Below are 25,829 nucleotides of genomic sequence, written 5' to 3' on the forward strand. Positions count from 1 at the left end.
AGGAGAACAGAACATGAAGAGGAAGCACCAGCCTCCTCGCCCCAACAGTGGGTGAAGCAGTACAACCAAAGATTTTAACTGAAGGTGCCCAAAGTGCTTTGGACCAAAATTAAAGACCAAACACACAAGGGCACCGCTTAATTTTTCTGAGCAGTCACATACATTTCTAGTCAACGTTTCAATTAATCATATCACTGAAATGCACTGCCCCCAGGGCATCAGAACTTCCTAAACAGAGTTTCTATCCTTGCTCTTGTTTTATTTTATTTTTTTCTTGCTCATGTTTTATAACATGAAGTGTTACTTCTCTGGCCACTTCTCTGGCCTTACTATGTATTTCAAAACCTTTACTCACCAGGGAAGGCAAATGCAGTGGCAGCCACCCACCAAACACGTGGTGGTCAGGTCTGCTGGTTGGTGCTTTCAAACAACCCTCATAACCCTATTCAGGTGCAGTCTTTAGAAAAACCTTTCTCCCAAGCACACCACCACCTCCACTGGCTGACCTCCTGGGCACGGAAAAACACTCTGCAGCTTCTGAGGCCATACTCTGAGGGAACTTGCACTTCCAGATATTTTAAAGGGAGAAATATGCATACAATCCTCAGCCCGGAAGACTTTATACTTCATATTTTGGTTTGGAAAATACATGCACAAATGAAGCCTGAGGAAGACCAAATGCAAGATGAAATCATCGAACAGAAGACAGTGGCTTCTCTAACACTCAATCATTCTCAGTCACACTATGTTGTCCAGTAACCTGCGTTGATAATTCCTCATGAATAAAATGCCAGCATTATCATCGGCAGCTATGTTGTTGACATGCTTTTGCTATTTCACTCAAAATACCATTAATTTTCTGGCTTCACAACAGCTGAGCTACTCCCCATTTGAATATACAAAAGAGTATTTTGTTTAAAACAAATTAAAAGCGTTCCAGTAAATGACTTCCATTTTGCTATACTATTTTAGCATATACTGTTTTTCTTAATCCTCCCTACCTCATCGTCACGTCCGTCATCTCTCCAATCCAAAATACTTCCAGTATTAAAAATGCACCACCCCCCCCGCCCCCGGCCAAGTTGGGAAGGGGGAAATCCAGAAACTGACAAACTGTGTTGCAGCATTCCTGACCAGCAAAACATCTGAAGGGCACAAGTCCAGTGTGGCTTTTTAAAGGTTGTAAAACATGGTGGCCTCCTCAAATCTCTCACCCATGAGCCAAGGTACATAAACAGCAAACTCTTTTCCAGTTTGGTATCTGGAAAGAAAACTATAAACACACACACATGCGCACAATACACCTTCCATTTCACATCTAGATAAGTTCCGACAGCCCCGACATCCTCCATTTAAGTGGGAATGAAAACCTCTACTCCTGCCAAGCCCTCCTGGCATCTCACCACTTTATTTGTTCCCATTTGTATCTAATGCTTTTGTCAACAGTTCAACAAAAGTCAAAGCAAACAACCCACTGCAAACACTGGGGGTAACAGCAACAAGCATGAATCCTTCACAATTATCCAGCCCAGCTGCTCCAAAGCTCTTCCGGGCTGCTTTCATTTACAACAGTGTCAACAAAAGGCTGAAACCCAATAACTAGATGGGTCAATATGGCCACTGTATACCCTCTGGAGGAAGAAACGCCGTGCTCCTCCCTTTGCTGCTTCAGCAAACATGTAGAATAATTCAGTTAGATGGACAAGTGCTTGTCTAATCATTTGTTATGTGAATTATTCAATGGCTTTCCACCCAAACTACTAAACAGGGCTCTTCAAACATTTCTGCGGCACTTCCAGCTGTCCGACTACAGAAGCACAGAAAGGAACAAAAGCAGATGAGAACAGAAATCATGACCCGTGTTAGTTCCCAGTGATAATCTCTAGTCTAAGAAAGCCAAGTCTTTACAACTAATCCTTTTGGGTCTAACCTTGCCTGGCATTGTCACTCCAGGCCTAAGCTTCGCTTTTTGACCCAGACTGGGGGTGGGGCTGAGAGACAGCCACTTACTCATTCAGGGCATCCTGCGACCTACCATGGCACTCCACCAGCTTTTACTTCATTCAACTTTCAAAGTCTCCCCCCTGCCTTTCATAACCACCACCAACGGGTACAATATGCATTTATGATTTTTAATGGAGTATGTTAAAAGCATAATTAGAAAGGTATTAACAAGCTACAAAGCGTAGTTTAAGAGTACCTGTTCCTAAAGACTGTATTTTAGAACATCAATGCTCTAACCTAATTTTGATAAAAATGTTGACGCTTATTTAACAAAGAGTTACTCTGAGATATAACCATCCCAAATCCCCACTTTCCTTTCTTTCCTCTTAAACATATGGCTTGTGAAATTAGGATTTCACATAAATCCAACAGCCTGGCAAGAGGTAACTTTGGGGTCTGGGCCCTCATCCAGCTGAACCCCTCCCATCCCTCAGGACTGAAAGGACATGGCCCCACATGCTCCCTGCCTCTAGGCCCTGAGCTGGGCACCAGATCCTGGCATTCTCAACCTTCGTGCAGGGTTTACCAAAGTCTTCTCTCTGGAGCTCGCCAAAGACAGACTAAGTCGTTGGTTTGAGCATACCTGGACCCGAGGCCAGCCAATGGGGTACAACAAAGCTTTGAAGTGAGAGCTAGGGAATCTACTACAAGAGCATGGGTGAGGGTCCACATGGTTCCAGCAATGAACTCCAAGGGGCCTGAGAATTTTAAATTCAATCCTGGTCTTTCAGATAATCATGACGGTTTATTTATTAACTGGATTTATAATGCTTAAATAATTAGATATATGGCATGAGGGCCTCCATTTGTACTCTTTACCAGGCCCCATGAATGTTAAGAGGTAGGCCCAACAGGAAGCTAGCATGTCGTTTTGGGAACCCCATCTTTTGAGGTCACTTCTACACCAAAACATTTGGTGTTTACAGATCCAGGTACAATCCACAACAGGATTGAAAGTATGGATTTCTATAAACACTTTTAAAACATAAAAAGTTAAACAGTTAAAAATAAAATTCAAGGATCATGTTGTTTGCTGGGCTAGTCCATATAAGTAAGGATAAAATACCTGAATGCTAGAGAGATCTTTCCCCTTCTAGATTATTTGTGTTCACTTTCCTTTTCCAGGCTTCAAACAGCCAGATTATAAAATTACTGTCTGCAACACACTTGGTCCAACACAGGTAAAGGAAATAGCAGATTCAAACTCATGTCTGCTCCCAATAGCCAGCGGGCTCACTGCCACTTATTACTTCACTGTAGAATTCTCACTTCTTACCAGTAAGAAATCTTTAGGTCTCGGCATAAAGAGGTGGGCTTTCAAAAAACAAATACTAGCCCAGGACATGAAAAACAACTCGAGAATTAATTCTATTTCCTCCTTAAAGTCTTTAATAACCCCTGTAACTTTTATTTTCTGAGGCTAGCTTCCAGTATCAACAAGAAAGTTGGTAACTTTAAAAAATATTCCTGAAAAAAAGAAGAAAAGATCCTTGAAAGAAGACAATTTTGTCTGAACTGAAACGGGGCTATTTACTGGCAGCAGCAACAAAGAACAATTTTTTCTACAGAGAAACCACCTGAAAAGCAAGTTGAGGGGGTTCGAACACCCACAAGTGCAATGATAGGACATTTTAGCCTAGTCCAGTTGGTTTGCTGATGCCTACCAAACACTACCTGAATACGAGTAAAAAGACACACACACAGCACCATCAAGGCTGGGTGTCTGCAGAATGTAGTCACTGGCACGGCTGTCAGTGTTTGCTGAAGGTTCCAGGTTTGCACGTCAGCCCTAGCAGCTTCCTGGGAAGACTGCCTCCAAAAAGCTGCCCTCCAATCATCAGAAACTAGTTTTATATGCACATTTTAAAAGAATTTAGGACGACCTGGAAGCTCAGAGAAATGAAGAGGAACCATTCATTAATATATGTTATTCTACTATGTCATGAGTAGGCAGCAGATCTCAGTTTCATACTTTAATATGAAAACAATTTGAGGGAAGGGGTGATGTCTAATGTTTACCATGCACCCCCAAAGACCCAGTTCTGACATATTTGTCCTCCAGCTGCTAAATCAATACCTACCAACTTTGAATATATTATTTAGGGTGCATTGCTCAATTCTCAAACTCCTGTATCAACACCAACAGGTTTCAAAGTCAGGGACCATCAAAATAATAACCTGGCGTTAGCTGTCTAAAGAAAATCAGGAAAACTGCTCAGCCTCAGGGGCTGAGCTGTGCCTTGTTAATATCCAAAGGAAAACATACACATTGACTGTCCTTCCTACTTCAATAACCCTCAATATTAAAGACAACCAAGCAAATCATATATGGGCTAGCATGTTCCACGGACTCGGGTCTTAATACAACTTATTAAAGCAATAATTCCTCACCCTATGTACTACATACACACAGACTACATCCAACATGGGACATCTCATGTGTAATATTCTTGCATTCCTCCCCAGGGACGAAAGAGGGTCGACCCATAAGGAAGAATGGAGGGAGACCAAAAAAGGGGAGAAGAAGAAAAAAGGAAGAGGAGAAAGGAATTGAAAATGACAAGGGTGAGCAAAACACTTCCCAAGTGAGCATCTGGCAGTGACAGGAGGAAGTGAGCAGAGTCTGCGGCATGGTGCTCCCATGGTCTGGAGGGAGGGCGTCAGCTTGAACACGGGAGGGACTGAAGACAATTCCGTCAGCAGCTGGGGAGTGACTTATCTAACCAAAGTATTCCTTGATGCCTCTTCTTTTTTATTTTTCTATTAGAGGTCACTCGATTTTCCCAAGAGCAAAAATGTCAGCAGCTTAGTTTAAAATTTCCTAAGTAAGGACAGACTAGGTTACTGCCAGATTTTATTAGGAAAACAGATTCCTTCCAGCCTAAGGATCCAATTCAGGAACCTCCCTCTGACTAGCCCAAATATGGTTTGGTTATAATCCCCAGGCCAAACCTGGGCCTGGGCCTGGGGTTAGGGCAGGGTATGGGATAACTCGGAGACCTTTCAAGTCCTGATCACTGTGGTATAAATACAAGTGATTAATTTTCTCCAAAGATTATTTTTTCAGGGCAGCCCGATAAGCCCAATAATGCCCAGATTTACTAGAAAATTTTTTATTCATTTCCCCATGCACCAGAAAGTAAGCTAATAACATCCCACCAAGAGTGCTGTCAGGCCAAATCCCTCCACTGCCGAATGCACTACCAGGATAAATCTCCCTTCACTTGCCATTCCACCATCCACTTTAGGGCAAGACCCTGGGGACTGCTCCAGATTACCCCTCCACACACAGTGTCACAGGCACAAGCCCGAGTGGCCCAATCAGTGCCAAGAAAAGAACAAACTAAAAAAGATTAATTCACAGATGTTCATGCATTTCACATACACTGTGCCCCATGGTCCGTTGCTAGGGCAACAGGAGACCACCAGTGCGAGCTTTATTGGCTTTATGAAGTGCGTCTCGGGGACTATAGTCCGAGAAATGCTGCATAATAATAGTGTGGCTTTTCTGAAGCCTTGTTTTGTGCTGATCCACATTTAACCTTCCGAGTATTATAAAGAGGCATCATTATGCACGGCCTTCAAACCCTCCCACCACCACCACCAAACTGCCTCAACTTTCTATCTAGAGACATTAAAATGCATCTCCTGGGGGTCCATTTTAGGAAGATCCATGTTAAGCTCCTCCACCAGGTTCCACTAGGGAAAAAAAAAAGACCTACAACCATTTAAAGATCACTGTATTAGTGCAGCTGACCACGTCAACAATTTGTGAGCAGTACAGAAGCTACTACAAAACCAAAACATGCACATGCCCTGTATTTTCTATGCATGGAGAGGAACCTTGTTTTTGAATATCACAGTCAGTTTTAACCAGAAGGAACAGCAGAACCAGCAAGCCTTATCAGGTCAAAGTCTCTTCCTATGTAACAGAACTTCCTGTGATGATGGGAATGCTCCTTACCTGCACTGGTAGGGCAGCTATGGTGCCATACTAGGCCACTCAGCACATGAAGTGTGGCTAGTCAACGGAGAAACTAGTTTTTAAATTTTTATTTCATCTTAACAAATTCAAATTTAAAATGTTTTACATGGCCAGCGGCTACTATATTCATGCAGTTTTAGAGGCTGACTACACCAAGACAACTAGGTAGGTTTTAAAAAGTTCACAAAACGCTGTCTCTTCATGCTTCTGGTCTCTGTTTAATTAACACAAATATAACTCCAAGGAAATATACACAGAACCAGTATTCAGGGCTGGCTGTCGCTCACTGTGCTGGCTCCCAACAGTCCCTGGCCTCGGCCTAATCAGCCTGGTTCTTTGTCCAACAGGTCCAGGGATGAAGACTGACTTCCCCCCTTCCCCTGACTTTCCCCTTCCCCCCTCCCCCCTAACCCAGGGTGGGAGGTTAAAATCACAAATGTCACAACTCTCAGAGCAGTAGCACAGATCAAGTGTTAATCTAAAGGGAAGGGGTGGGTGAGGGGGAGAATACAGGCTGGCTGGGCGAGGGAGGATCTGGAATGAAGAGGAGAAAAATAAAGCCAGTGAATAGATCAATAGAAGCAACAGCTTACATTCAGATTCACAGGAGAAAGAACACACCGAGACAATCATTTCCTGGGAAAAGCTCAAGCCTAATGAGAATTTACTCTGCTCCTTTATGTGACAACCAGCCCTTTTGTGGCACGGGCTTCCTGACTGACAGGAACCCAGGGCCCCTTAATAGGATTTCCATATTATTTCCAACACCTGCCCAGAAGTTATTTGTTTACATTGAAGGAGGCAAGATTCTCAAATCAGACATCTGCTTCTAGTTCAGGCATATCTTAGGAAACCATCTAGAAAGCAGCTTTGTTACCATGGTGACATTTTTATTTTCCGCCTTTAGTTGGCTCAAAACATTAGCATTTCCAATTTTATTTTGTTGTTCAAAAGGCCAAATGTCGCTCAAGAAAACACAAGTTTAAAGAAAGATAAATGAAGAGAATACTCAAAAATTTATAGAATTAAAATGACCATAATAAATAAATAAAAATGAGGTGGTGTTATATTGCCTACTGGCCTCTCTCATTGGGTGGCATCACTAACCTGTTTACCTCCCCTCTCCCTTTCTCTTCTTCCCCTAGATTCTGAATACTCAGCAACTTGAAAAGTACCAATTTTGAAAGACAGATTCAAGAATCCTTAGGGTGTGATACAATTAAATAATGAGTTCATTTCCATGAAAAAGAATTCCTCTTGCTCACCCTATCACATCACAGAAAGCTCACTTACAACAATAATACTTAAGACATTTTAACTTCCACCCCACTGCAAATCAGGACCAGGGCGGAGGGGAGTGCGAAGGATAGGAAAGCATAAGCTTTTCTCGAACATTTAGACGTTGAGGAGGAATGGAATATTCAACAGCGAGGGAAGAAAGGGAGATTATGTGGGAGTGGGTTCCATGTAAGTGTATGCCTGTTTTCTGCGGGGTTGAAGCTCAACTACAGGCATCAGGGATCCCAGGGGTGTGGGGAGGGAAGGTGCTTAACCACCAACTATAACTACCACAAATAAATAGGAATCTAAATTACAATACTAGTAAGGGAAGCTTGAAATGTTTTTTAAAGTACTGTAATTTACTACATGCAGAAATAATTGAATTGGTTCAGAGTAATGAATCTGATAAAGTTAAGGTAATAGTACTTTGGTTCGATTTTTAGATTCAAAGTAAATCAACTAAGTATTCAACTCTCAGATTTAAAGTTTTGCTTTGACAGATCCAAGCAGCATTTGATCTTGAAACAGGATTTTGTTACTTTCAATTAATGGTAAGCTTTATTTAAAAGAATCTAAAATTCTTGCAGAAGTACTACTCAACCCTCAGCACAATTCCTTTCTAGTACTCTTTCGTGAGACCTAAAGTGTGTTCAACCCTGTCCCAAGGTAGCTGCCATGGTAATAATTAGACAAGATTCCTCTTTACATTTGAAAGACAACCCTTGGGCAGCCCCGGTGGTGCAGTGGTTTAGCACCCACTGCAGCCTGGGGTGTGATCCCGGAGATCCAGGATCGAGTCCCACGTCAGTCCTGCATGGAGCCTGCTTCTCCCTCTGCCTGTGTCTCTGCGCCTGCCCCTCTCTCTCTCTCTCTCTCTGTGTGTGTGTGTGTCTCAATAAATAAATAAAATCTTAAAAAAAAAAAAAGACAACCCTTATTAGTGAGTGATGCCCCCCCCCCCCAGCATAGGGAGCCTATAACCTAAAAGATACATAAATTACTTTAAACCACCATAGAACAAGATATATAGAAGTTGGATGCAGGTAAATGAAATGATTACCAGCAGAAATGATTCAAGAAAGTGAGAAGTAGGAGTATGCAGCTACCCCGATGATCTTAGGATTTTGCCAGAGGAGGTTATGGGTAAGTGTTACTGGAAGAATACAAAAAAGATGGTGAACAATTCTTTAGAATAGTTCTTTTGAAAGAATTATCTACATTTTGAGAAACAAATGCCTTTGAAATTAAAGTGCCAGTTAAAATGTTTTGATAGAGGCACCTGAGTGGCTCAGTGGTTGAGTGTCTGCCTTTGGCTCAGGTCTTGATCCCAGGGTTCTGGGACCAAATCCTGCATCGGGCTCCCCACAGGGAGCCTGCTTCTCCTTCTGCCTATGTCTCTACCTCTTTGTGGGTCTCTCATGAATAAATAAATAAATAAAATCTTTAAAATAAATAAAACATTTTGATAAATCCTGGGCCCTTCTGAAAATTTTTGAAATGTTAGATATTAACTTTACTGTGCAATAGTTTTCAAGAGATGAAATGCATCCTAATTAAGAAAAGTAGATATATTAAACATGAGGAGGAAAATGTTTGTCTAATAACTCAGAGGACTGGTTCATGGAGGAAAAGAAAGCACCCTTGCCAAAAATCAATTGGGGAAGGCCAACCCCACCACCAACCCGCCCCTGTTAATTACTATTTGTTCTGCCTGGGTGATCAGTGGTGGAGGAGGGCACAGCAAACAAGCACGTCTGCCCTAGTCACATCATTAATCCATTCATGCTTGCCACCTGAGGACCAGCTATGCCCTAAAGATATTTATTCATCTGTTCGAAAAAACAAATAATTACAACATATTTTCTGGAATTAGGGCACCTGTTACATTTCGCACAGCTTACATGCCTAGAGGCAGGTATCAATTAATACTGAATGAATTACTGCATCATAAACACATAGAACAAAAGTTCCTAGTTGTCCTTTGATCAGGTACTCTGAATAGTAAAAATACACATTAGAAACAAATACTACAAAGAACAAACAAACAAAAAAAGCAACAATGATGCTGAAACATTTAATTTCAAATTACCATCTTATTTTGGAAAACTGAAAAAGAGTTAAACACTGAATGCTTGAGGGCATACTTTAAAACATTAAACTATCCCTTTCCCCCCAAACCCCCCATATGAAATACAATTACCAGTGTGTTTATTTAGCTAATAGTATGGCCAACTTTACTGATGAAACATACCCTGTGGTAGAAGATTCTTACTGTAAAATGCACTTATAGGATGGAACTGTATTACATAAGAAAACATCTAATTCCAAATGCTTGAAAAAATACCTAGCATTATACCCTTGCGATCCAGGGAAGTTAAAGTGACTTGCCGTTGACACAAAGCTCTTACTAGAGGGAGGGAGGATTCCTAGCAGCGTCTGGATTTTCCTAATTCAATTACAATTCTCTTCTTAACTAATCTTTGATTTGTCTACCTATATGGTTCCACAAAGAAGATTAAGATTCTTGCCTTCAAGGAGCTAAAAATTTAGTGGGAGAAAATTTTACTCTGTTGGGGCAAAGGGCATATTTAAGACACCACCCAAGGAAACAGATGTACTTAACATATTTTAAAAATCCTACTTAAAAATCTATTTTTAAAGGACTGTCTTAAGCAATATTTATGTTTGGAAAGTGAAGTTCGATTTCAAAGACATCATAGTCTGTGTTTGAAGGTTAAAAGATACTAAGAGAATTCTATTTGTCAATGATCAGCATCATTTCTAGATATTTTACTCCCTTATTAATAAATTTCATTAAACTGTTCATCACCGGGCAGCCCCGGTGGCGCAGCGGTTTAGCGCCGCCTGCAGCCCAGGGCGTGATCCTGGAGACCCTGGATCGAGTCCCACATCGGGCTCTCCGCATGGAGCCTGCTTCTCCCTCTGCCTATGTCTCTGCCTCTCTCTCTCTGTCTCTATGAATAAATAAATAAAATCTTAAAAAAAAAAAAAACCGTTCATCACCAACACTACGTGCAAAGAGGTCATTCTATCCATCTTCCCAGTGTAAGAAAAGACTTTTCCTCGTATGATTCAGCAGAAAGTATTTTTGTCATCACAAGGAAGCATAAAGAGACATCTAGAATATGGGCCAGTCTACAGAAGGACAGCCCAGGCTCTTCAACAAATGGCAGTGGCATAGGAAAAATTTTAAAAACGAAAGAGAACACTCAGATTAAAAGAGACTTGAGAGATATTATAACAAAATGAAATGGATCCTATTTGGGCCCCCATTTCAAGCAAATCAATTACTGGAAATCATCAAAGATGTTTGCTTATAGGCTGGATACTTAAGAAGCTATCAAGTAATTACTTTTATTGAGTGATTAAAGGCATTATAGTCACCAAAAAAAAAAAAGTCTCTTATTTAAAGAGATGTATTCATTTTACATCCTCAAGTACATAAAGGCAAACTGCATGCTATCTGGAGTTTGCTTTAAAATACTTTAGCAAAGAAATAAAGGAATAGATTAAAATGTGGCTAAAGGGAACCTGGGTGGCTCAGTGGTTGAGCATCTGTCTGCCTTTGGTTCAGGTCATGATGCTGGGATCCTGGGACCAGTGCCCCTTCAGGTTCCCTGCAGGGAACCTGCTTCTCCCTCTATGTCTCTGCCTCTCTCTGTGTGTCTCTCACAAATAAATATTAAAATAAAATGTGGCTAAAAATCGATAGCTCTTACACCTCAATGCTAAGTATAGGAATGATCTTTGCACTATGACTTCTAAGTAGGTTTTAAATTTTTATTAACAAAGGATAAGACTAAGTCACACAAAAAGCTCTGTGATGTGGACAGGGCGTTAACACCTCTAATCCTTTCCTAGAGTCTGAAGGAAGGCTAAAGGCAGGCTAAGCATATGGCACCCACCTTTGCAGCTGAAATCTCAACTATGAGTTACACATGCAGCAAATGGGGCGTGAGCAGGAGCCCACCTTATTTTTCCCCTAGCTCAGAATGGATAAGATGCAGTGTCCAAGTTACAGTCCTTAATTAGATAGCTTTTCTCAGGTTACTGATGACTGAGGGAAAAAATAGGACATAATGCAAGCCCTGATACAGTTTAGTTTGGTAGGGGAGTTTTTCTTTATTTTTTATTTTTTGTTTATACCCTTCTCTTTAATGTTGTATAGATTTCATCTTTTTAATCTAGTCTATTACTTTATGCCCTTTTCTTTCTATAACATGTCCTTCTAAAACTCTATGTAATGAAAATTAATCCCACCAAGCTTTCTCCCAAAAGGTAAAATTACATTCGTATCTTAAACAGGTGCATGGGGGTGGGGGGGGTGCTTAAAAACACAACTGCCTGGACCATTTGGTTATCCCCTCTTGTACTAGCCTTTCTTTCTCAAGTGGCTTCTTCTCCACTTTCTTCCACACAAGACACACCAAAGGGTTAAACATATAAAAGGCACATTCTTTTTGAACTGATACTCCTTTGAGACAGAAAAAACAAACAAAACCAACCCCACCAGTCACACAAGATACCGGAACTGAACCTTAACCATCAAGTCTTTTTTTTTTCTTTTAATTTTTTTTAATTAAAAAAAAATTTTTTTTTTTTAACCATCAAGTCTTGATGTACAAAGTGAAGTGGCAAACAGAAGTAATCATTCTGTTAATTCAAGCTAAAAACCCACTTTCACCTTAACACCCAACTAATGAGGTAAAAGTGCTTTCTTGGCCTGAATCACACACTTCAGTTTTTACTAAAAACCACCTTAGTCTAATTCTCCATTGATAAACCTCTTTGGCAACAGAAAATAATTGGAGACGAGAAGAAAAGCAATGTATGATGTTTCAGTCACCTGCACAGAATAAACACCAAAATACAGCTGAGGCAGAATGAACAGGCATTGCCTTAGATGTGACTAATGAACAGATCATTATGAAAACCCTTAAACAAAAACAAAGAATTCACATACGACAGGGAAGGGTGGATGACGTAGTATATACACTCATAGAAAAGCATTTAGCTTGAAAAGTAACTAAATGTAAGTTTAGAAAAATAAAGTGCACCATCCGTACTTACACTAGCAAAAATTACAAAAATTATAAAGTATTGTATTTTCCACTGGTGTGGAAACAAAAATGGCATTTTTTAGATGGTACACTGTTTCTGGAGATTAATCTGACAGTGTATGAGTCACTAAAAATGATCATACTCTGAGGATGAACACAGCATTTTGGGGAAGACGATCCAATGAAATAATAAAGTAAAAGTGCTACCACTATGTATGAAAAACGTACTTATTTTACAAATAAAATAGGCAAATCCTTCCCATGGCTGACACAAAGAGGTTATTGCATTTGGGATTTTAAAAAAAAAAAAAAAAAAAAAAAACAGGATACCTATTATACATTAAAAGGACAAAGTAATAAAGTTTGCATAATAATATCAATTTGGAAGGGGCCATGGAGCTTATCAATAGTTAGTGATGGTGAATTTTGCTATTTCTTTTGAAGCTGGTCTTTATTTGGGTATCCATTATTTGTTAGAAGGTATTAGAATTGTATAGACCTTTGGAAGTCATAATTTCTCAACCTCAAATTCCAGGGAAGTTTTGGGTAATTTGGCCTTCACAGTTCCAAATCATAATCCTCACATCAGCCACTCCGATGAGAATGACCAGTAATGTGAGGAATCTCATGACTTCTCTTCATGAACTGGTATGAGCGCAATGAGGCAGCTCCTGGTAGCATATGGAAATGACTGCTCTGTCCCCACTTTGGAACCAGCCAACCTACCTACTTCAGCACTGGAAGGTTCTACTACCCCAGAAAATGTTTCCTTGGTTTCATGAGAGAAATGGTACTAAATGCATCTACTGGTGAGAAGAGAAGGCCCCCAGTCAGGAGAGAGGGGTAAGAGCCTCATTTCAAGGAACCTCTTGAGACAGCTAAATTTGGCTCTTCCAACCTACCACTAAGGATAAGAGTGGATCATGGTCCATGTTTCTGGGGCTTAGTTTTGGACACATGGAGTTACCAGATAGCCAAATGACAAGCAAGTCCCCTGGATGTTTACCTCAACCGCCTAAAATACACACCATTCTAGTTTCTCATCCCCAAATAAATTGATTCTTGGGCTCCCAGAGTGCTTCCTCTTAGGTCCACATTTATATTCTCTACCCCTTGTTGAAAAACTTCAGATACAGGTCTGTAAATAAAAGGCTTAGGAATAAACTTGGCTACTGGAGTTATAGAAAACAAGATCAATAAAGCCAATAGCATGTGGGTTTAGTGGCCACAGAACTTCCAAGAAGAGAAAAGGAAGAAAAAGGCCCAGGGCTTTAACAAGTGAATTCCTCTCATTTTACTTGACACCTAAAAAGGTAAAGGCACCTTAATTACCTGAATCTTTACAGTACACTTAAATTACATTTTATGAGCTATTCTGAAATCTGCCCTGTTTAATAATCTGTAACGTCAAGAAAACATTTTAAAGTGTCTCTCACAATTAAACCCATCCACAACCCTGTATAAATCAAAATTTTGCTACCATATCAAAATGTTACACTGGGGCTGTATAACATTGCCCACATCCTCATTACATGCAACACTAATTACTACCAGCAGATTCAGAATTTTCTGCACATTAGAGGCTTTTAGAGGAGCTATAAAAAATTTCAGGCACCATTAATTTAAATTTGTATTGAAATTTCCTTTTGACAGATGGCCAAAAATTACTTATTATTTAGAGTACCAGAGCTGCCTGTTTGCACATTAGAAGAGGAAAGGGAAAAATTAAAAGCAAGAAGGAAATTTATGTCACGTTCATTACCTGTTAAATGTTAAGGAGCATTATCCTGCATGAATAAATTATTTCATACAAGCCTGACTCCAGCTGCAGGCAACTGGCATGCTCCGGCTGATAAAAACCATCTCAAGTCACACAGCAGACAATCATAAAAAGCCCCTCTTAACCAGGAGCCACTTAAGGGAGGATGAGGACGATCAATGGAACAAGCAACTAACTGCTTCTCTGAGCATCACAGAACACATTTACGAAAATTAGCAAACTTGTTTCACCTTGCAAAGCTACAGCACAGCCCCAAACCTGACACAACTTCAAATCTTGAGAACTATACCCAACAGAAACATCTATTTATAGCTACCATTCCATAATAAATCAAGGCTAAATCACCCACCTCTATTTCTTTTTTGTTTTCCCCCTGGCTTCTAGCTATATAGACACTCACTCCCAGACTCATACTGAATGATTATAGATGATTTCAAAATACACCCTGCTCTGGCATAAGGGAATATAAAATGTAATTGACACAAAAGTGTGCACTGGAGTATAAATATTTTCAGTCTTCTGAGAGTAGGGCAGGAGAGGGGAGGCTTTTGTTTAGTTCACTGGCCTGCCTAAAGGTATGTATTTATCATAAGAAGGCAGGGAATGTTTATATTATTGGCTCCAGAATAACTAGACAGGCTTTTCCAAGGGCTGCTATCAGTTAATCCTGGTCAGTGCATTTACTTACTACTTCCTAAGCACACCTGTGTGAAACACTTAGCTCAAAATTGCTTTTTTAAAAATCTGGGTATTGATATACACATTACACAACAAAATAAACAACTGTAAGAGCATAATTAAATAATTCAGTGTGTGCAGTTCCAATTGTAAATGTTGACATTTCTACGGGTGTACAGATGCCCTTTCAAACTACAAAGACTCTTGAAGGGTAAAATAGATACACTTAATTTTTATTTTCCATTATGTAAGGGTTTTGGAAAAAAGGACAAGGAATAAAGAGGCTTTCAAAGTGATAGCACAGGTGGTTTCAGGGAAAGATTTAAGTATTCATACACTTCATACACATAACTTTATTAAAAACTATAAGAAATGTAACTGCCTAAGTTCCAAGACAATTGTTGCTAAACACAAGGAAAGGAATCGACAGCATCTGTGCACTGGCCAATGCTTGAGAACTGCCTTGTCCTTCTAATCTTTACAAAATACAGCACATATAGACAGGCAATTATGCATAGCACAGTGGCATTTTACATTGTGCCTGGCTCAAAAGTGATCAAGCAGTTTTCATCCTTTTCTCATTTCCTGCCATGGTAGGCTGTTTTTCTTGTTTGCTTACTCTATAAATTCAGGCATCCTTAGCACATCCCATTCTGGTATCGCACAATCACATCCAAATCATTAGGCTCTAAATACTTTTCCTCTTTCCCTACAACTTGTCTATAAAGTGATACAGAGGCAGATAAGAGACATGCAAAACCTAAGAATAACTTGCTCTCCTGGAAAACAAGATGGTATTAAATAAATAAATAAATTTCCTTCTGGCAGAGAGGAATGCTTTTATACATTTTCTTAGGGAGTTTTGTAGGATGGAACTGTTTTCTAAGACGAGATTAATGTGTATTTCTTATAAATCAATTTATTTACTTTTCATTTTTATCTTACAGCCATAGGCTAACGGGGGGGGGGGGGGGTAGTTATTCTTCCTCACATAGCAAGACATAAAATACGCAATGTGAGCCAGATCTTCCGGAGTTCCATCTTGGTCTAAAAATCCAATTGTGACAGAAAAATGAGACCAGTATTTTCAAAAATCTCAACCACTTAACTGAAAGTAGTAAAAAATACAGTTAACCATTTGGTAAAACCCACCAAATCATTCTGTAAATCTCAAAGAATCTGTCACTAGATTTATTCAAATCATTTAGAGACGGTTAAGCCATTCAATTCCTTCATGTGTGAATTTGAGTCCTACCTTGATGGAGTCTCTGTCTATAGGCAAAACAGCAGCAATACAGGTGGTGGGAAGAAGGAAAAAGAAAAGTACCAGTTAGTTTACATAAAATCACATATTCATCAAACTTGATCTCTGCTAAATAATAAATGGCACAGATGTCATCTTTGCAGTAAAGTTAATTATTAATACTACTCAACCAGATCCACAAGGTGCCAATCTACCTTTGACACAATTTCAGAAACCAAAGCTGGAAATTCAGATTATTTATACTCCTTATCAACTTGTCCACTTATAAAAGTGTTCACAGTCATGCTTCAGCTCTGCGTCATAGCATTACTGTAACTGGATGGGAAATACTACAGTTTCCAACATCAGAGATGGGAAATTCATGTTTGTGTGATAAAATCATTTACACAAGGTTATTATTCATGGTAATGACACTGAAACAAGAGTAGATATGAGGTTTTAATTATAACCACACCCTCTAACCAATGAACCACCCATGTGCTAACTAAATTCCCACAAAAGAATGCGGGGAGAGACTTCTTCATTTGCTTTTCTGCCACTGGCTAATACAAATTATTAGTAAGCACCATATAAACATACGGTCACATCAAAATAACTCTGAACTCATCATATACTTTAAATGGAGGGAGGAAACCAATCTGGAGGGAGCACAACTGTCCTTCAAATCAATTACTTGCATAAACAATTGTGTTGTTCTTATAGGAAGAAATGAGTTGATTTCATGCTTCTAGACAGCCTGTGCGAGAGAGGTAGTTAAAGCCAACAGATTTCATTAATTTGGGCTGCACCTTCTCAATTACTAAGACTACTAAAATTGTTTTCTTACCTGAGAGATTTTTATTGCACCATATAGGCTGATCTGATTTATAACTAATAACTGACTCTGTCAAGTTATCAAGTGAGTCTTTATCAGTGAATCTTTCCCCAAAACAGAATAGGTCAAAATTAGCCACTAATGCCACTTGCTATTTCAAACACAGAGCACTGTGGGATTGTATTACTGATTTAGTCTTGGGGATCAAAGGCAATAACTAGGAAACCAGACCCCTTGCTGTTGGGGACTGCATTCACTGTTGCCAACCACTAGAGGATCATTTGGGGAAAAAAACTCTTCCAATAATTCATTTACCTTTCAGAGGAAATCCTTTGTGTAGTCACTGGTTAAATTAAATCCTGAGACAGAATAAACAATGGTTATCCAGAACCTACCCTCCTTGGCAGGTAGGTAACAGCGGATTGACATCTTGAAAGAATCACTCACCTCTTTGGTGATCATTGTCATGGTGCTTCTTCTCATCTTTAATTGGAAGGTGGGACTGGCCTCCCAGGGCACTGGACAGGGCCAGAAGGCCAGCGCTGCTCCCGATGGGTGGAATGGCAGGGGGCTGAAGCCCCGAAGGGTGTGGGGTCAGAGGAACTGGCAGACCATGTCCATGTGATAAATGCTGGGCCTGGAGTTGTTGCTGCTGTGAGGAATGAAACAAAGATATTGAACTTGTTCCTTGTATCCGTGCCCCATCCCCCAGCCACCAAAAAGAAAAGAGGTGCAAATGATCAAGGAAAACTCAGCACCCACAAAGGACAAGATTTATCCTTCTATATAGATTTTTTAGAAGGGGAGGGAGGGAGATGTAGAGGGGAAACATACTCTTTTTTACTTAGATTTGGGGGTTTTGCACCGTATTGTAAGGAACTTTAATTTTTACATAGTAAAGTTAGCTAAGTAACTTTTAATAGCTGAAACTCAGCTTTCTCCAACAAAATGTCTGTATTTTGTTCTCCAAAACATACGGCCTCGCTATCCTACATTTCTAATCAAAACATATACGTGGACTAACTGTTAAAGTAGTTATGTTGAACAAAAAAAAAGCTGAAAATTGAGAAAATTAGTGTTAAACAGTTCTCCCAGAACCGCTGCACAGCATGCGGCGGGAGTTAATTTGAAAGAGAAAACCTGAATTAACAACCCAGAAAAGGAAACCGGTTGCAGCCACCGTTTTAAGCCCTTTAAGTGTCCTCAGCGGTACTTGAGCAAATTACTAAAGAAAATCTAATGTAGCAAGGCTGGGGTCCTCCTGTAGGCTTGCTCAATAATGCTGAAATAATTGGGCACTCTGTGCACGTTTAGTGATGCTCGAATGGAAAGCTAGAGGCCTGCCCTTGCACTCTTCTCCAACGGCCGCCTCGCTGTTGTGACAGGTTTATCTGAGTGGGACTGTGATGCATGCACCAGTAACTGTGCTGACAAGAGTTTAAAGTCATTTTTACCAGCACACTGGCAACACATGGAGAAAGCCCTTGAGAGGCTGGAATGGGAGTGCTTGACCTCAGCAGAGGCCGCATCACGCTTGGCTACAGGAAAGGCTCTGGGCAGGCCCTGCGGCCTCCTCGGCCTCCTAGGAGTGGGGAGGTGGGTGGGGGAGGCAACAAGACGACGGGCAGTTTAATACCTCCGCCCACCGGAACCCCCTTCTGCCGGAGACTCTGTCTGCCTAACCCTGTTCTAGGGGAACAAGTGCTGAGGAATTCTCAAACTAACTTTTGCAGTGATTACATTTTAATTAATGCTTCCAAGTCAGTCACTTGTCAGGTCTACCCTATGACAGCCAAACAGTTTTCTAGACTCTTTCCAGGTAGGACTGCATATGCTGCTCCCTTCCACTGAGAAAAAGGATCCTGGAAGGCTTTTTTTTTCTTTTCAAGAAAATATTTCAAAGAAAAAAGTATTTTTTTCTTCTCCCCAAATGACTTTTATTTCCTTCCTCTTTTCACTCTATACGTCTTCCTGTGTCTGACTATAAAAGTCAAAGTATAGCATTAATTAGCTCTTTTCTCCAATTGACCTACAACTATTTTCTGGCTACATGCACTTAAAATATAGTCAATAAAGTACTAACACCTTTAAAGCATGTTTACATCAATAAAATGGACAAACTGGAGCAGTGATCCAGATATTGTACCAGCCCGTGCCCACCCTACAGTCCTGTGAAGCACTAACTGCAGGCTTCAAGATAGTGTATTGCTCCACCTGAGGAGCCAAAGTCATGCTCATAATTCTTTCTGTACTGTTACTTAGTGGTAACCAGGAAGTATGAGCACACCATCCTATTTCCTAAATGTGCAAAAAAAAAAAAAATGTCTAGGAAGAAAACAAGGCCTTTAGGTAAATACATGGCAAATTTATTTCAGAACCTTTTCAACTAAAATCACCAGAAACTGTTTGAATTCCTTTTCTCTTCTAAATCTCCTAATACTTGATGTCTATGGGTCAGGCACGTACCCACTTTGTACCTCAGATCAAAGTTCAATTGGCAAGCATTCATTAAGAGCCTGCAAATGTGTCTTCTTTTATCATCCTTCCCAGACTCTAAGCTCTGTGAGACTACATCTGACGCAAACCTGAGCTACCTGCAAGCACTGAGACTCAGAATACCTGGGCAATTCCAAAGTATGTGCATTTATTTTATTAGACATTAAAAAAAAAAAGCCTCAGCCAGAAGCATTTCCTTCAGTGATCCAGGTGTTTCTCTTCCATTTTTCTTTCTCAGGACAAAAAATAAGCACTCTCATCTTCATTTCTCTATGCAACCAGGAACATGTCAAAGGCAGGAAAAAAAAACCCTGAGTCTGTTGCATATGCCATTCACAGTAGAGACTTCTGGAGAGCCTCACTATTCCACCTCCAAGTAGCTCTGGCACTACTAGCTTCTCCCATTCTCCTCTCTGGCCATCTTTCTGAGGCCGAGATCCTGCCCCACCTACACAGGCTGTGTCAGCTTTCCATTCCCTCTTCCTTTCAGTGCTGTTGATTCTGCAGTGCTCTTCCTCACCTTCAACTGTTCTGCCACTGATTCTGTCCTTCTGCCAGCCAGCTGGATACCAGCATCCCTAGGATTTTGTTTAAGATGAATTGTCTAGTGAACGCCAAAAGAACTTAGGGGTAGCACTTTTTCAGGAGGGAAAAAACACTGTATTTTAATCACTTTGTGCATCCTCCACTGCCCCCAACACAGTGCCCTGTACATAATTGGCATTTGATAAATGTTTGTTAAATTTAATTAAAATAACCTTCTTTTGCCCTCTTCAGCTACTGGCCTGTGTGTTTGTGTGTGACCTTGACTTTGCACAGCCAAACTTCTCTAAAAACTAGTGCAAATCTGCTCTCTCCACTTCTTAGGAAGCCCCTTCTGTATACACATACACACACACACACACACTCCCTCCTTAACTCTCTAAATCTGGATTCTGGGGATCCCTGGGTGGCTCAGCAGTTTGGAGCCTGCCTTTGGCCCAGGGTATGATCCTGGAGTCCCGGGATTGAGTCCCACATCGGGCTCCCTGCATGGAGCCTGCTTCTCTCTCTGCCTGTGTCACTGCCTCTCTCTCTCTGTCTCTTGTGAATAAATAAATAAAATCTTTAAAAAAAAAAAAATCTAGATTCTGAGCCCCTTCTCCTGAAACTGGTGACCACACTGCAATTATTTCAAGACTTCACAGTTTTCTTCCTCTCTGACATACACACAGCCACAGACAATACACTCTCCTTGCTGAGACTTCACTCTGCCTGCTTCGGAAGAGGCCTCTCTTACTTGTCTGAATGCTCTGCTATTAGCTTTCCTTCTTGGTGTTTTCTTCTCCTGCTCACTAAAGAGGAACAGTCCTCAACCTTCTGCTCCCCTCAAATGCTCTGGTGGCCCTGGTCTAACTTCTTCAGTTAATAGAACTGGCAGTTCTACTTGGCATTCCAGCATTATTATTATGTGACAACAAAAATGTTTCATACAAATGTCCTAGGTAACTTCTGCTGGCCCAGGTTAATCGGCCACCATCGATTTGTCTTTCTTCTGTGCTCCCACATCCTGAATCACCAGAGTCTATCAGTTCCCAAATAATTCCTTATATTTCTAACACCACCATACCTATCAGACCCTTTAACATACATACGTTGATTAGAGTAAGCCTCCATTAGATCACTTGAATTCATCCTGCATCACCACTGGCATGTTGTTCCCCTAAAAATTCATGTCATCTCTTATAACAACCTCACCCTTACCTAAGTTGTAGTCATCCATCCCAGCTCACCTCATGTTCCACCTGTTCTGCAAAGGCCTCTCACACATCCCACACTTCTACGATTGCACAGGACTCCCTTGGTCTTTCACTGGCACTCCTGGCACCGAACTCACCACTATTTGATATGATCATACAATTAAAGATTCTGATAAATTAATTTCCACTCCCTATGTCTGCATGTATGTCAGAGAGAAAGAAATATGAGCAGAGTTCCTATATACCCTTTACCTGGCTTCCATTAAAGTTAGTATCTTACATAACCACAGAAATTACCAAAACTAAATACTAAGCTAGTGCATTATTATTTATCAAACTACAGACTTTATTCAGATTTCTTTAGTTTTTCCACTAATGCCATTTTTCTGTTCTAGGATGCCACCCTGAAGTTTTAATTTTTCACATGCTATTATACCAAAATTGAAAAGGCCCTTTCACGTATCTAAAGAATGGCGACACCCAAATAACAGTCAAGTTGGTGAGTGGAACATGCCTTGAACTTAGGAGAAAAAAGAATGAAAAAGGGCTTCCGTGAACCCATTTCATCAGACTATACATAGAAAATATCAAACAAAAAAAGCATACTAAGTAGAGAGCATCTGGTAGAAAGGGTAGTCTTTATCAAGTGTTTAAAATATAAGATTATAAAATAAAAAAGCAATTAATTGTCACCAAAAGATATATGACAAAAATGTGAGACATACAGGAATGATTTAGTACGTTTTAAAATGTTTACATCTACGAAATACACCACTTTCATTATTAGGTGGTCATTTTTAAGTTTCTTTATAAGTTCACACTTAGGAACGATCCTAGAAGTAAGTGGCAGGTGCACACTGATAATGACTCCTGATTAGTCAATAATACAAACGTGGAAGATGCCATCTTAATCTTCAAATAAAAGCAGTGAGTCACCATCAACTGAACTCCACCCTTTCCTCAATTAAAAATAAAATGGCTTCTATCAAATTTCAAATGACATTCAACAATTTGATACAAAGAAGCATTTCTGTCACGTCTTCTCATTAACAGAGGAAAGCTCAAAAAGCAGATTCCCAGGGAGAAGACTCCAGTTTCACCAGATTTTATTCCAGAAGTTGAGAGTAGCATACCCTAATGGACTACCCTGCAACACAAGCTGCTGAAGATGCCCCATGGCATCTTCCTCTCTCCTCTGGTTTCCACCCCATCCATGTTAATTACAGAGCAATTAACCTGCAAAGTTTACTACTTTATTACAGTCATGCCAAGAAATGTAAAACTTCTTGTTTCTTAAAGACAGAAGGAAAAAAAAATATGTTAAGAGTACATAATTCAACACTGACTTGTTACTGAAATAATTTAAGACAAATCACCATCTAATTACAAACAAGTTAAAAAATGACTTTATAAGAAAAAAAAAGCCAAAAATAAAAAAAGGGCACAGACCATAGTGCCAATTAAACATTAAAATAAAATACACTCTGTAACCATAACTAAGAAAAAAACCTATTGAGAAAGATACATATCTTGGAAAAACTCTTCTCACTGAGCTCCCTAGGCTATTACTATCTTTGATTGCTTATTTTAAAAGGTGGGGAAAAAAAGAAAAGAAAACCCAAAACACTCTCTTATCTCTAACCACAATACAAAATAAAAATCATTTTTTTGGTGGTTCCCTTGATGGGCCATTCAAGAGAATAAACATTAAAATGGAATGAACTTTAAACTTAGACAAGCATTCCATTAAGATAATTAATTTAATTTTGAAAAATAGCCAGTAATTACTTCTGAAAATATACAGCAATGAGGTGGTAGATATAGCCTCAATTCTGTTAATAGCTTTCTACTGGAGTTTCTGTAACAAAGAATTATTTCCCTGCAGTTTCTATTTTGGAACGAAGTGTAGAAAAGGACCCACAAGCAAATCAAGTTCACAGGAAATGTCTTGAAATGTTGTTCTTCTGCAAAAAGAGGAATTTTTTTTAATGATTTTATTTAATTGAGAGAAAAAAAGCAGGAGTGAGGAGGGGGGCAAAGGGAGAGGGAGGGAGCCTGATTCTGACTGGGGCTCAACCCCAGGACCCCAAGAGGACAACCGGAGCCCAAGCAGACACAACTAACTCAGTCACCTGGGTGCCCCAAAGAGGAATTGTTTTTAATCAAATGTCCCCAACTCTGCTTGATCAAACAGGACTTGAGAGGCCAATGATCAGCAGGAACAGAGTAAGTACAGTGCTTCAGTAAATACATATCCCTAGCAATTCTGGACAATTCCACCTGGAAACCAGGCAGAGATTTTCTTGACCACTATTCTCATTTCTACTATGCTACCAACCACAAAAAAATTCCTAAAAAGGAAAAAAAAAAAAGCATCATCTTTCTCAGAACAATGACAATCCCAGTAGCAACAAGCACACTTAGTGTCATATCATGGTTTCTTTAAAAAAAAAAAAAAAAAAAAGTGCATGGTGAGCCTGCTAGCTCTTGTGCCAGGGAGTAAGAAAGCTATCTAAACTAATGGGGAGGGGCAGCCCTAGTGGCTCAGCGGTTTAGCCCCGCCTCCAGCCCAGGGCCTGATCCTGGAGACCCAGGATCAAGTCCCACATCGGGCTCCCTGCATGGAGCCTGCTTCTCCCTCTGCCTGTGTCTCTGCGTGTCTGTGTGTCTCATGAATAAATAAATAAAATCTTTAAAAAAAAAAAATACGGCAGCCCGGGTGGCTCAGAGGTTTAGCACCACCTCTGGCCCAGGGCATGATCCTGAAGAATTGGGATCGAGTCCCACGTCAGGCTCCCTACATGGAGCCTGTTTCTCCCTCTGCCTGTGTCTCTGCCTCTCTCTCACGAATAAATAAATAAAATCTTTAAAATAAATAAATTAAATAAATAAATAAATAAACTAACAGGGAATCACAAGCAGGACACCAAGCCAACTAGAAGGGGTCATGACTGGCAGAACTTGAGACAATTTAAGCATCATAAAGAATAATAACTGTATTAGATTATAACACATTTTAAGAAAGAGTTTCCAGGAATGGGGTCCATGGTACCCCAAGAAAATAGGTGGGGCTGTGGGGCATTCTGAGGTCAGGGAATAGGGAATGACTCCCAAATTCACAACATTCTTGCACCCACTGGCCAACATGGGTGTATGGAGCATCTGTGACTACAGCCAACCAGAAGATACCATGCTGAGAGAAGTAATGGGGGACCCAGTGACCTTCATTGAGAACCCAGGAAAGAGGAGACAACAGACTCTGAAATGGGGTAATAACCCCAGCAGAGGGCCCAGGACTGGGCTGGTATCTATAATCTCTGAACTGTGAAGATGTCCTTCAGTAAAGACCCTGTCTGTGGGGGCTGGACTGAGTCTGAGAAAGGAGATACTGAATGGCACTCAGTGATGCACAATAATGAAGAGGCTATCAGAGACACCAAGCTGGAATTATTACCATCTATGTAAGTAAGAGCCAGTCACTTAACATTTCTGGGGCTCAGTTTCTTCAAATAAAAAGTGGGAATAGTTTTAAAATCTATCCCAATGGTGTTGGGAGAAATCTATGAGATTGTACTTATAAAACTCTTACCACAGTGCATGGTAAGTGACTGCTATCAATGGAAAAAGGTATCCAGAAGTCTGTCCATATAAACACACACACACACACACACACACACACACACACACACGGGTACAGGGAGAGTTCTTCTTTACAGAGTATTAATTTAAAAGGGAAAAGAATGCAAAATGTACCACTTCACCACTCCAAATGTATTAATAGCATCAACAGAGGCTAAAACCCATAGGTAAAAAGTTGTTGGGGATCAAGTGATTCATTGTCAAAGCATCACCCCACAGATTACTATGCTTCACCAACAATGGGATACAACTGTATACACAATAGCACCTCAGTACTATTCTTCCTAAAAATATTTAACCTGAATCTAAACATGAGGAAACAATCAGAAAAATCCAAGTGGTGAGACAAGCCACAAGACTGGTCTAGATTCTTCTCAAACACCAAAGTCATAAATAAAGTAATAGTATGGGGACTGTTCTACCCTAGAAAAGACTGCAGAGACATAGGCACAAAGATATCTGTGAATATGAGTTATCAATTGGGGGAAAACTGATAGAAAGAAAAAGTGCTATCATAGACATTTTGTGAACTGGAGTGGGAATGCAAACACTACACTGGATATGTGTTAACTGTATCATCCTTATATAAGAAAATACCCTGGTTCATAGAAGATGCATGCTGATGTATCATGAGGTACGCCGTCATCATGATGGCCTCTTGCTCTCAAAGATTTCAGCACACACACAGAAGACAAAATGTTAACTGGTGAGTCTAGGTGATGGGTACAGTGTTTATGTTACTATTCTTTCCACTGCTCTGTAGTTGTTGGGGTGGAGAAAATAGATATGCCCTTCTTTCTGGTCAGAAGACTAGGAGGTCTTGCTTTTTTTTTTTTTTTTTTTTAAAGATTTATTTATTTGAGAGAGCACATGTGTACAGGAGTGGAGGAGGGGCAGAAGGAGAAGCAGATGCCAGGCTCCACCTCAGGACCCTGAGACTGATCCGAGCAGAAGTCGGATGTTTAACTGACTGAGCCACCCAGGTGCCCTAGGAGTTCTTGCTTTTAACAAACACCTCTAGCAAAAGCAAGTGAATATATGGAAAGAAGTCAACAATTAAAAGAACAC

The 25,829-nt window shown here is 40.2% G+C and overlaps 1 protein-coding gene across 7 annotated transcripts in view; it reads right to left on the bottom strand.

Annotated features, from left to right (window-relative positions):
- The window catches only part of TLE4 (TLE family member 4, transcriptional corepressor), a 142,309-nt gene that overhangs the window by 52,448 nt on the left and 64,032 nt on the right, over positions 1–25,829 (bottom strand). For 4 of the 7 annotated variants that reach the window (XM_055309728.1, XM_055309723.1, XM_055309726.1 and 1 more), the window contains 2 exons: positions 17,335–17,539; positions 16,065–16,081 (listed from right to left, as the gene is read on the bottom strand). In XM_055309728.1, the coding sequence (XP_055165703.1) occupies positions 16,065–16,081; positions 17,335–17,539 (222 nt within the window). The remainder of the gene's footprint in view (positions 1–16,064; positions 16,082–17,334; positions 17,540–25,829) is intronic. The other 3 variants (XM_055309725.1, XM_055309727.1, XM_055309722.1) reach the window with 1 other exon arrangement.

Source organism: Nyctereutes procyonoides, unplaced genomic scaffold (genome assembly GCF_905146905.1).
Source record: "Nyctereutes procyonoides isolate TBG_1078 unplaced genomic scaffold, NYPRO_anot_genome, whole genome shotgun sequence".
NCBI classification, from domain to species: Eukaryota; Metazoa; Chordata; class Mammalia; order Carnivora; family Canidae; genus Nyctereutes; species Nyctereutes procyonoides.